General features: G+C 41.2%; 1 protein-coding gene across 1 annotated transcript in view; it reads right to left on the bottom strand.

Annotated features, from left to right (window-relative positions):
• Nucleotides 1-10,133, bottom strand: part of rbm33a (RNA binding motif protein 33a) — a 31,070-nt gene extending 20,937 nt beyond the window's left edge. The window contains exons 1-9 of the mRNA XM_061666350.1: nt 9,933-10,133; nt 7,598-7,676; nt 7,111-7,159; nt 6,958-7,028; nt 5,903-6,155; nt 3,228-3,353; nt 2,960-3,128; nt 2,695-2,888; nt 1,198-1,543 (exon numbers count right to left, since the gene is read on the bottom strand). Of these exons, the coding sequence (XP_061522334.1) occupies nt 1,198-1,543; nt 2,695-2,888; nt 2,960-3,128; nt 3,228-3,353; nt 5,903-6,155; nt 6,958-7,028; nt 7,111-7,159; nt 7,598-7,676; nt 9,933-9,951 (1,306 nt within the window). The 5' untranslated portion in view covers nt 9,952-10,133. The remainder of the gene's footprint in view (nt 1-1,197; nt 1,544-2,694; nt 2,889-2,959; nt 3,129-3,227; nt 3,354-5,902; nt 6,156-6,957; nt 7,029-7,110; nt 7,160-7,597; nt 7,677-9,932) is intronic.
• Nucleotides 10,134-13,059: the final 2,926 nt, after the last annotated feature.

Genomic DNA, 13,059 nt, shown 5'->3' with positions numbered 1-13,059 from the left:
GGCTTTAAAAGGTGGGCCTGGCCTGGTGAGTGATGTGGGAGTCAGCGAATGAGAGTGTAGAGTTGGCTGCTGTGAGCTCAGGTTAACAGCTGGCTGTTAACTGGCAAACCGTTTAGCCAGGTTGCATGTTAAATGCCTGGGCATTTAAATGAATGTGCTGATTACATGTTTATTTTGTTGCAGTTTGTGCAATAAAGCAATTGTAAGTGCACCAGTGGCTGCGTCTATCTTTGACCACTATTACATTATAATACGTTAAAAAAGTGGTGGTAGTAGGCTGTATTAAATTCACGATGTTTATGTGACTTTGTGTTGGTGATTGTATGTATTTTGTTGTGGTACGTTAGTTCTGCTTTGCAGTAGCCACATTGCACTTTCTATTTATTTTTAAGTGCAAACACACTTTTTTTTGTGATTGACTAGAGATGTATAGTATAGAGTAAATTTTATCAAAGAAAAGGGAAAAAAAGAAAAAGAAAAACTGAGGAACTGTTATTTAAAAGCCAAAAAAAAACCCATCTAATTCACAAACTCTTGTAAATATTTGTTCCAATCATTGTATCATATTTCTCAATTTAGTATGGTCCGTGGAGGGCTATAAACAAATTAAATAACCTTTGACCAAATTAGCACAATCCATTTCAGGAATTTATAATTGTTAGGCAAACACACAAGTGAATCAATTACATTCTCGTGAACAAATAAAACAAAAATAAAAATAAACCCACACTAAAAAGCTTAGGTTCTAGATAAAAATTTTCATGGGCTGGGACAGACATGCCAGATAAACCCATCGCAGGGAATTAAATGTGGTTGTCACTAGACAAAAAAAAAGAAAAAGGTAAACCCATTTGTGATAGGCAGAGCTATTCACTTGTCATTCACGCCGATGACAAAATGCCATTCTAATCCAGACAACTTGTCCAGACAGGGTGGGCGGGGGGAAACGGCAGCAAGGTTTTAAATTGCCTGGAATAATAATAATAAAAAATATATAAATTAAAAAAAGAAGTGCTGTTCCAGTGGGGTCCATTTACAATGAAAAATGTTCCAGGGAGCCTGAGGCAGCCAGTGGATATAATAAGTGGGAATGGGTTCGCTCATGATCAAGCGGTATAAATGTAGTCATGCATCATCTTTAAAGCACTCCCTGACCCCTGCATAAACATATGTATTTTTCAACTTAGGGATACCAACCTGGCACAGAGGATGGTGCTGAGCCTTTGAAATGGGGGTTAATGTGGATGTTTTTAGGTTGCGGGGGTTGCTGCTGCTGCTGCTGTTGTTGCTGCTGCTGCTGCTGATGTTGGTTGTGGTGATGGATGAAACCTGGCGGCGGGGAGCCCATCAGTCGCGGCGGCGGCTCCATCTGTGGCTGCAGCGGCGGTGTGCGGTGGGTCATGTGCGGCGGGATGAGGGGCTGCGGGGGCTGCTGTACGTGCGGTCGCCTGTGCTCTTGGAAAGGGTGGGGTCCCCGCAGCCGGGACAAAGGGTGGCGATGCTGCTGCTGATGGTGAAGACGGAGGAGAGGCATTCGAGAGGACTGATAATGATTGGAGAGATGGGGAAGGAAAGAACAATATTATTAGCTGTGTTCTTAAACATGAATTTAATGCCAAAACAAAGGATTATCCTTTGCACGAGCAGAATATTTAATATAATTCTTATTTCTCTATACTGTGCATGTGTTGTCATAATGTGGCTGATCAGTGCATGCCACCTCTGTGATGGTGCTGTGCGGCCTTTAATGGAGACATGCCATTTTTCCACATACTAAAACGGTATACAGGGCTTAATAACATGTTTTTGGCAGGCTTTTGTCAAAATACCCAGATGATTAAGAATTACCCCTTTCACCCTCTTTTAGAGTCCTATTTAAATGAACCTGTGTTGAAGGGGCAGCCGTATCTCCACTTGTCAAGTTTTTATGGCCTTAATGTTTGTCCTCTTGTTTGATTTTTATATAAAAGTCTGAAAGTGCTCCCTGACAAAAAGCGAGTCTCTTAATGTGTTGGTCCATACTCTTGTGTTGGTTACTAGTTTTTTCTTCTATGCCAATGCGAATTAATATAGCTAGAGGGTCGCTAGCTGAACTCAAGCAAGCATAGAGTCTAAGAAAAAAGCGCGAGTGAAGGATAATAAAAGCCTCAATTGCATTTTCATTCACGGAAATAGTGTGTGGACCCATGTGCGTGGCGCATGCAATGGACACATCTCCAAACACAAATTCCCCTCCCAACTTCAACATCACTGAACAATGGAGTATGTACCCGTTACGCATTTAGGTCATGTTACAAAGCTGCCAAGTCATGGGTAGGGAAACTGTGTGGGGACAGTATTAGGTAAATTAGCCCCACTGTAACGTCACAATTCAACAAAATACTGAATGTCTCGCTCACGCTTTTCAGAGATGGGGAAGTCACCAAGGATTTATTTGGTTATATAATTCAATACTTACTCAGGCATTCCAGAGACTTAACTATTTGTAAACAATGCATTATTAAAGAGACAGTTTTCCAAAATATGCCCCCCTTTAATCTAAAAGATGGACCTCCCTCGTCCATGACATAACGCAAAACCACAGCATTCATTGGTGAAATTGTTGTACATAAAGATTTCATGAAACAGACCCAGGAACAGATTATTTCCTTTGCAAAAAAAAAATTGTGTATTGTGAATAACATTAAGTTTTACCCGCATTCCCATGTTGCCCCTTTGGTGGAAGCTGTGGTTGTTCATCCTTCCTCTGTTTCCTCCTCTCATGTTGTGCATTCCAAATCCAGCGTAGCCTACGCCTCTTCCTCCTCGGCCTCCGTACCGATTTTGACGTTTCTGCTGTTCTTGTTCCTCATACTCTATGAGATCTCTTTTGGCCTTCTCTGACAGTTCTGAAGAAATAAAAGCACTCAATTAACCTTTTGTAACATTTAAGTGAATATTAAAAACACAGTTTTCCTACCTAGTGTTTCGGGGATATTCCTCCGCTTATTGCCTGCATCAGCCAAGCGCACAATACCGCCGTCCTTTCTCTCTGACTTGAAGCGAATACGACCAGAGTCTCCATCTTCGTCGTCGTCGTCATCCGAGTCCTCCTTTGGTTCTTCTTCAGGCATGGCTTTATTTTCAATCTGGGGACAAACGATTTACTAAGGGTGTGCTCCCCGTTCATCATGTTTGGTCAATGGAATAAATCATAAATTCGGGTTTTTATTCTCTTAATACAGTACCTCTTCTATTTCAAAGACCTGGGAGTCTTCCGCTGCTTGCTGCTGTTCATCCCCCAAATTCTCCTCCTCGGGGGCCACTTCCTGCTCGACTCCTCCTTCGTCCTCATATGTTTGGTATTCATTGTCCTGTAGACAAAGTTGTTAAAATGGTGACTGTAGCCTATTGCCAGTTGCGTATTTGTGGAAATGTAATGGCCTCCGTCCTCCTGAAGTCCATATACTGGGAAAAAAAAAATGCAGCTAATTGCAGAGACAAACAAAAATGTTGTACACACGATTTTCGGGAGGCACCGTGTAAAACCTCACCCGCCCCCTCTTCCGATAGCAAATTAGCATAACAGTGGGAACACAGCTTCATTAGTATTCCTGACAGAATTTGAAAGTCAATGAGATGTAAATGATGGACACGATAGAGAAAAGTGGGCAAAGATTTAAAAATATAAAAACTACAAATAACACACACACACACTTACTCCATCGCAGTCTGTATATATTAGTAACCCACGATACGCTAATGTAACAATATTATATGAATTTATTAAGGTATGGGCAGCATGGTAGATAAGTGATTAGCCTGACGAACGCACAGTGGAGAGCTACAGGGTTCAATTGTCGGCTAAAGGCCTCTTTATACTCCAGCGGTCGCGCGGTTGACAACGGCCGCATTGCATCACTTGACCGATGAATTGCCCCGCGCAGCACCTCTCCGCAGCTTGCCACGCACCCGACAAAAATAGTTGCTGCGCGTTGAACGCCGCGGAGATCATCTCTCGTGATTGGTCCGTTTTAGTCACATGCTGTGATGACGTACCAGTGTGCCCATTGGTTCTACATCAAAACTGCGTGTGTAGGTTGCGCAGGAGTATAAAGGCAAACTACACGAGGGACACCGATTTATCGTGAAAGAATTGTAACCACCTTACAAATTCTGCCTGGCTAATCAAACATATGAGCACAACTGTGTGTTTTCTCATTTACTAAATAAAAGTAGGGGTGTACATTTCTAAATATGAGCAAGTAAATAAAAAAGCAAGTTCAAATAAAGTGCTTAGCTTCAGAATAATTCTTTGTGGGGAAAAAATACAGATAATACTTCATGTTTTGATCATATGGGTAGAAGCAAAATCATGCATTGTAAAAATGCATTACACATAGGTAGAAAGGTTTTCAAGAATTTTGAGGTCAACTTTAGGGGTGCATATTATATACATCTGTGCGCATTACACACGAGAAATTACGGTACCTGTATTATTTTGTATTACTAAAAGGAGTAAGAATTTGAAGTGCCATGATTTGTCCAGGTCTGTTCCATGGTATCGTTTCAGTATTGGTATTGAGGTACCCTAATTGTTTACCAGTTTTCAAAGCAAGGTTCTTAACGACATGCTTGGATGAGTTTAGTGTGGACGAGCCCTTGCGATGAGCTTGGACGGAGATCTCAGGTCCATTGCGGCTAGAACACAGGTGAACACCTCCAAATATCTTCCTTGATTTTAACCTCCTGTAGGTGTTAAAGGCCAGTTTTCCCAATAGTTTAGTGACAATCCACATCTTTCAAGTGCCAAAAACCATGGCATGTTGGTTAAATGGACCGTGGCGGACATTCGCGCATGAATCGACGCTTATCTTTGATCCTCTTAGTGTGGGGGGGAGCAAATAAAGAGAAGCTCACCATCAATCACCAGAGACGTGTATAGAGGTGTCCTCGGGAAGGTCAATAATCTTTTCACCTGCATGACACGTTATCAGATCTAGATTAAAGCCCCCCTTCAAACAGCCACCCACCCACTTGCGCACATTAACCTCGGCGACTGGCAGCACAAAGCATCTCCTTACTCGCCCAAAGATACCATGGCCCAAGGTCACAATGGCACTCAGCGGAGCATCGCCCCGCGGCAAACAAGCCGTCAGTTTTAACATTGTCAGCATGATGGAGAAATTAACCAGTTGGCAGGGAGAGATAGCGGAGCAAAAATAAAAAATAACTTAAAAAAATACATACCTAGGCCTACATCTCCTTTTACAGTTTACAATTCTCACGAGGATGAAATCCCCCAATTAGAAGTTAAAGAGGTTGCGGGACATCATAATATAACAACATACAATCATAAGACCCAAAAGAGGATAAGCACGACAGAAAATGGATGGATGATGGAGAGTTCCCGGGTTCAAATCACAGCTCGAGTTCTTTTATGTGGATGTTTTTCCTCCAGGTACTCCAGCTTCCTCCCACATTCCAAAAATAGCAAAACAGCTTGATTCATAGTACAACTGCCTAATTCCAATGTAATGCCCAATCCATTTCTTGGGGACTGTCCATTTCCATGTACATTTTAACAAATGACACATATCAGCTACGACTGGGTTTACACTGACAACATGAAACAACCTTGCCAAATGACAAAAATACAGTGCAGGTAAATCGATCACAATGTGGTAGGACTTTACACTTCTTTTGAGGGAGTGTTTTGTGAGCTTTTTCCAGTGCTGCTGTTTTGGTTAGCAACATAATTCAAATGGGCTCTGCGTGAACAATAGCATCAGTAATCTGGGATCAACACATACTGTCCTATTTTGTCCTGATGGGAAAATGGAGGAGTCTATTTCTTCAAGTGGATGACAGAACCGGTGACTAATTTAAACAGCTATTAGACGGACACGGTCTGTAAACTCACCTGACATTCTCCATCGATGGGCTCATTGATTTGTATGTCGAGCACTTCTTCTGTGATGTAACCCTCTTCGTGCACATCATCCCGGGTGTAGTCCTCCACATACTCCTCGTCCCCTTCGTCCTGCGGGTAACCCGGCTCCAGGCCCACGTCCTCGTAGTCATCGGTACCCAGGTTGACAGCATCTTCCGAGTAATCCTGCACGTTCCCTTCCTGGTCGAAGCTGTACGTGGCGTTGAGGCTTACTTCCTGACCACTGGACACATACAAATAATACTTCTAACACATGCATTCTGCATTGCTGCCACAAATGAAAATAATTGAGCTTAAAAGGTCTGCCCACAAGGTTACATTGGATTTATTAGAATTTCTGTGAGCAGAACGTACTGTATCGTAGGGGTTGAACAACAAAAAATTTTTTTGTAGTCAACTATAAAGTGGTGAAAGTCCAGTCGATTAATTGATTGATATATAGAACTATAATTTAACAGCCTAAATAATTTATTTTGTCTTCTTTTTAGGAAAATAATGATGCAGACAATAAAGTCGAATTATTTTTCTGTAAAAACAGCAACGGCATTTGTGATTGCTTTGGCTCGATGTGAAGAGCCTGGGAGAGGCAGTTTAAATGCCAACGGAAGCTGTGTTTGCACAGACAGAGCTTTTTTTTTAATTTTCAAGTTGCTGTAATACTTACCGCCCAAAGTATTTCGATAGCCAATGACATCCGCGAGCTAGAGGCTGAGCTGCAATGTATTTGTTTATGGCGCAGACATGACTGGAGCTTGAGGCAGTTACACTTCCTGGCCCTTACCTTACGTACTTTTTCTATGTGGGAAATCATACTGTACCAAAGAATAGAATAGATATTATAGTAGTAATACATGGATCTTTATGACAGAATTTCATCTTTGAAGGCATACAATGAAGTAAGGTAAAGATCCAAATTCTAACTATTCAGGCTACTACCTGGTGCCATACAGCTTTGGGGGAGAATGGAAAAAAATAATTAATTCATTAAATTTTTAAAAAGAGCATTATTGCTGAACCTGCTTTACCTCATGTCTTCCTCCTCATCACTCTGTAGAAGAGCATCATTCAGCTCTTCATCCTCATCTTCAGAAAGATTCTGGGTGAAAAAGTGGAGAATGTTGAAACACGGAGAGAAAATGTGAGTGTGTCACACGTGCTGTTTTTTTTTAGCGTCTTACCTTCTTACCCGACGGTGAAAATTCTTCTAACAAATCTTCCTCCAAGTCACTGTGAAGAAAAAAAAAAAAACACAAATCCATTCTATGCATAATGTAAATGTTTACCCTTCCGAGAAACCCAAGTTCATGGGCTCCTTGATTTACAACAGAGTTCCATTTCTACAGCGGTTACCTGTCTTTTGTACACAAGTCAGGATGGGCCGCAGTCCATCACTAATCTACGCTAACCTAGTAGTAAAGTCATATTTACAGTAAATATTTGTATGACACACACTTCTAGGCCATAAATATAAAACAATCAATTGAAAAACTAAGTACTGCAGTAACTGAGCACATCTTATGTGTCACTTGAAGATGCCACTGCAGAAACGAGTTCATTGTGCGCTTTTCATAACCTCAAAACGTAATTTGTTGGTACCGCCGTGAACCGAAGACCTCTTGTATGATGATTTTTTTTTTTTTTTAATTCAACGGGGGGGGGGCTTACCTCTCTAAATCGTCGTCTTCACCCCTCCTCCTGCGTGAACGCTCCGTTCCGGGCTTGTCATACTGGTCAAAGGTATAATCTACGTCACAAAAAAGGAGTGAGTCTTAAAGCGGGTTTAGAATTTAAAAAAATAAATAAATAAATACTTTTTGTCATATACAGTGTATGTTAAAATTGACTATATCACCTTTTAGTAGAATATTATTAACCCTCTCTGGCAGCCAGTGGTAGAAATTGGCATGTGCAAAGTTTGTGACAGCACAGGAAGGGATGCATATGTTGTGAAGACTAATAATTTCTACTGACAGCCCCAAATAAACTAGGCTCCACCCCGACATACAAAGCTTGTCTGTCAATTGAGATGCATCACTTCAACATACAGTTAAACCCATGCTATTACCTTATACTGTACAGTAATTGCGCATAGATGCCACAAGATGGTAGCAAAGGACTACTTTTGTCTAAATGCAGCTCCTCAACTCACTTCAACAGTTTCTTGGCACCAAGATACCAGCAGATGCCAAAGTACAAAACTGCAAATAAAGGTCCACTGCACTTCCTTGACACATACTGTTGTTAGAGCTGTACAATATAACAATATATATTGTACATACGATATAAAACATTTATTGTATAATATAATCCTCTATCGTTTATATCTTTAGATTTATCTCACTAATACTGAGTGTATCCTGAAACTTATTTTCTTCTGCTTAGTAACTTTCACAAGATAAATGGTAGGTATACTTGAATGTTACTTGAAGCACTGTGAAGCACACATTTTGCACTGTGAAAAATAGTTACACTATTTCCAAAAGTATTCGCTCACCCATCCAAAAATCGGAATCGGGTGTTCCAATCACTTCCATGGTCACATGTGTATAAAATCAAGCTCCTAGGCATGCAGACTGTTTTTACAAAAATTTGTGAAAGAATGGTTGCTTTCAGGAGCTCAGGGAATTCCAGCTTAGAACTGTGATAGGATGCCACATGTGCACCAAGTCCAGTCGTGACATTTCCTCACTCTTAAATATTCCACAGTCGACTTCCAGCTTGACTGGGCTGCATAAAGTCCTGACCTCAACGCGATGCAACACAGTTGGGCTGAATTAGAGTGGAGACTGAGAGCCAGGCCCTATCGTCCAACATCAGTGTGTGACCTCACAAATGGGCTTCTGGAAGAATGGTCAAGAATTCCCATAAACACACCCCTAAACCTTGTGGACAGCATTCCCAGAATAGTTGAAGCGGTTATAGCTGCAAAGGGTGGACCAACGTCACATTGAAGCATATGGATTAGGAATGGGATGTCACTTAAATTCACGTGAGTCAAGGCAGGTAAGAAAATACTTTTGGCAATAAATTCTATGTTCTTTTGAATAACTCCTGTAGAAATAGCTTAAGACACTGACTATTGCAAAATGTCAGTCAACAGCTTCAGTTTAAAAGAGGTTTATTTGGAGGAACCCTTTTGTTTTTTATGCACTGGCACAACTTGTTTGTATTTTAATGTATACAGTATAGATTTACAAAGTAGGCAGATATGTGCACCTGTTGCTATGGTTACAACTTCAATTTGTATGGTGAGTCAGTTGAGGTTGTCAAAACTTCCAGGTGGATGCGAAATGTGTGTAAATTTAAAATGATTTTTCGATCTTAACAAGTTGTTCTATGAATGTTACATATATAGAGCCACTTTGATCTGTAAGTTGCTCATGTGTAACTGAAAAAAAATCAAACTGATTCATAATACAGGTGAAATTGCGGTCGTTTGAGTTTCCACAACAAGTTAATAACCAATAAGTGTGATTTTCCACATGTACTTTTAATTATTTGTACCAAATTAACGGGAAACATTTCAGTTTGACACACCTGATTTAATTAGTCCACTTTTTACAACCGTAAAACACAGTAGTGACCTCCCATTCAAACACCAGTCACTGCAAATGATGTCCCACTTTGATATAATACTGAGCAAGATACGAAGAGGCGACGGTGAGTTAATAAAACATATACGTCAGTGGAGTTGTTTCCTTAAAAAAATGCTTAGTTAAAATTATTTGATTGCACCCGCATTCGGCTTGTAGCTATTGCGTACACGGAACACATATTTTGAGCGACGCTAGCTATGCTAAACGAGGTTAGGTTCCAAAAGCTACAGCTCAACTAGCGGCTGAGTCTTTCGTGTCAAAATTCTAACAAATACAGTCGATCCATATGTGCGGCACAAGCGTTATCGAACAAACATTAATTTCGGTGTCTCTAGCCTACAAAAACAACTAGTGGCTAACGTTAGCCGCTCGGCTAAGTTAGCAAGAAGAAAAGAGCCGCTTACCCTCGTCATTGGCCGACATGGTGCGCGAGAGCTGTCCGTTTACGGGGTGTGACTTACACAGCTGGGGGTAACATTTGTTATTTGCTCAGAAAGTCCACATTTCGATGAGGCGAAACGTGGGATTTGAATGACTGGCGCTTTCGACGCAACGACGAAAACAGCAGGCGCGGCTGCTCGGTCCCCCGCTGTGCTAAGTTGCTAACTAACAAGCGGAGGGAGCACAAACATGGCAGAGCTGTGTGCTTCCGTTCCCCGCGATTGGGTGAGTTAGGAAACAACAGCGACCCCGCTCGACGGGGTGAGGAAAAACACAAGATAGTCATGGACAGTGGATGTAAAGAGACATACCTGTTCACTTCTAATGCCAGGTTTTGTCGTGTTAAAATAGGAACAAGATAAATCCACCATAAATGTGATGTGCAACCTGTACCATTAAACTGAAAACAAATAATTTAAAGATAGGTAAGTAAAAATAACTGATAATGTGGTTGCACAAGTGCACACACACACTTAAACTGGGGATGTGGCTGTGAATTAACCAATCACATCCCAACTCATGTTTAAATGAAAGGCAAGGCATTTCTTTTTCCTCCTCTCTCATCTACAGCCAAAGCTTCAAACAACATGTGCAACAGGAGGGAATGGGACTGCACCTCCTCAATGTGGAGTGGCAATGTGGAGGGAGGGAGCTATGGTGTTTGATTGAAGATTTTGTCTGGTTATTTATGATTGTGTTTTTATTATTATTATATGTTTTGTGTGTGCATCACATTGTACAGTATTTTGTGTAATGTATTTATTTGTATTTGCTTGTATTTAGCCTTGTTTTACTCTGCTCTCTGCAGCCAGGTCGGCAGTACAAAAGAATCTCTGCCAAGATGCCTTCAGCAACATTGAAGGACCTGCATGAATTTCTGGCAAGTAGTGTCTGTCTAGTACATGCAACATTGCCTATCTTCCTTATTTATCTGGGCTATGGGATAGAGTGACAAGATGGAACCTTTATCTTGCAAAGAAAAACATTCAAGCCATGCTACATGGCTTTTTGGCTATAATTCCAAATGTATGTTTGGCGCAGGCGGCACGGTTTACGACTGGTTATCACATCTGCCTCACAGTGCTGGGAACCGGGGTTCAAATACCGGCACCGCCTGTGTGGAGTTTGCATGTTCTCCCCGTGCCTGCGTGGGTTTTCTCCGGACGCTCCGGGTTCCTCCCACATCCCAAAAACATGCGGGGTAGGTTGATTGAAGACTCTAAATTGCCTGTAGGTGTGAATGTGTGCGCGATGGTTGTTTGTTTGTATGTGCCTTGCGATTGGCTGGCGACCAGTTCGGGGTGTAACCCGCCTCTCGCCTGAAGATAGCTGGGATAGGCTCCAGCACGCCCGCGACCCTTGTGAGGATAAAGCGGTACAGACAATGGATATTTGGCGCAAACACAACACTGCTCATCACCAAAAGAACACCAACCCTACAGTGAAGCATGGTGGTGGCAGCATCATGTTTTTGGACTGTTTTTTCTTCAGCTGGAGCCGGTCTGGGGCCTTACACAAGGTGGAGCGAATAATAGTGAGTTCCAAATAGCAGTCAGTGTTAGCACAAAACCCTCAGTCTTCTGCTGGAAAGCAAAACAATAAAAATACAAATATCAGGAAAAGCCGACTAAAACATCTGAACTTTATTTGGTGTTAATCAGAGACACTTTAAATGGTGGCAGATGTGTGCTGACTCCCCATTCAACATGAGTTTGAAAGTGCTTGGTTAATTCTGAACACAGCCACATCCACAATTATAAGAGGGTGTGGACAGTTGTGCAACGGCATAATCTCAGCTGAATGATAAGTGGTACAGAAAATGGATGGATGGATGGATGTAGTCCTGTATTGTTTGTTGAAGCATTTTTTTCTAAAATTAATTAAAATGTATTTGTTTATTTATTCATTATTTTAGTTTTACCTTAAAAAGCTTATCTTATTTTTTCACCTGTACAACTGACTAGAATGTTAAAATGTTCATTAAAAAATCGCTTGTAGAAGTATTAAAGGTTGTATTTAGTTTCAAATTAATTCACTTTACATTATTTAAGATGGAAAACCTTGTTTGGAAATTGAACAACTTCATAACTGACACTAAAAAGCGGTCATGTATACTGTAGAACGGTTGATATCGGATGATTCAAGTCATAAAAATTCAAAACAGCGCATATTCCTCATCTTTCTTCCCCGTCATTCATCATTTATATCGGACGATTCGATTCGTTTGCGGTCCACTTCAGTGCAATTCCAGCCCCTCTGAAATTCCTCCAGGGCTGAAAAAAGGTCAACAAAGACGGCGAGACACAACCAAAGAGAGGTGAGCAGTGAAGTGAAACCTCATTGTATTGCCTCATTATGGGCTCCCACTGTGAGGAAGGAGCCATTTTGTGGCACCAAGCAGGTCAATAACTGCAAAGATGGCTGATGGGGGATCAGCGGTGCAGATTGTGAAAGACAGTGTGCATATTAATGGCCTGTGAGAATGGTAAAAATCAGTAAGAAATACAATCAATTGTTCTGTTTATACATTTTTGTGTCTGCACATGCACAGCAATAATTACTATACGTCATGTCTTATTAAGTATTCACTCCAAACAGCTGTTTCCGCAAGTGGTATATAAGATATTCATTGCCACCCCCCGTCCCCGTCCCCCCCACTCCTCTGGATTCACTTTCCCAGGAATTTTGATTTCTCTTCCAAATAAATTGTGAAAAGGGGGAGCTGTCACACTTTATTATGCCCTGTCCAAATCCAGCGGTTTTCCATAACAATGCAAATTAAAAAAAAAAAAAAAAAAAAAAGGGTGCAGAGCCAAACCGGACAGGCCTTGTTATTTCCCCCCGTAGGATGACTAAAAGTGCCTTTGAAGGAATCCAAACGTCTTTAGAGTGGTTTGATGAGAGGGAAATTTGCAAATGTTCTTATAGGAAAGTGAAACAGTTCGTTCCAGGCTCCAAGCTGTCGCAAAACCGTAATTAAGTTAACCAAGCTGTAAAATAAAGAGTCAAATAAAGTAAAACTACTCAACATTTGAAGACCCCTGACTAACTGGTTGCAATAATGCGCCCTTGTGGTGTTTTATCAGCATT

Source organism: Phycodurus eques, chromosome 21, assembly GCF_024500275.1.
Source record: "Phycodurus eques isolate BA_2022a chromosome 21, UOR_Pequ_1.1, whole genome shotgun sequence".
Taxonomy (NCBI): domain Eukaryota; kingdom Metazoa; phylum Chordata; class Actinopteri; order Syngnathiformes; family Syngnathidae; genus Phycodurus; species Phycodurus eques.
This window is presented reverse-complemented; position numbering and strand designations above follow the sequence as displayed.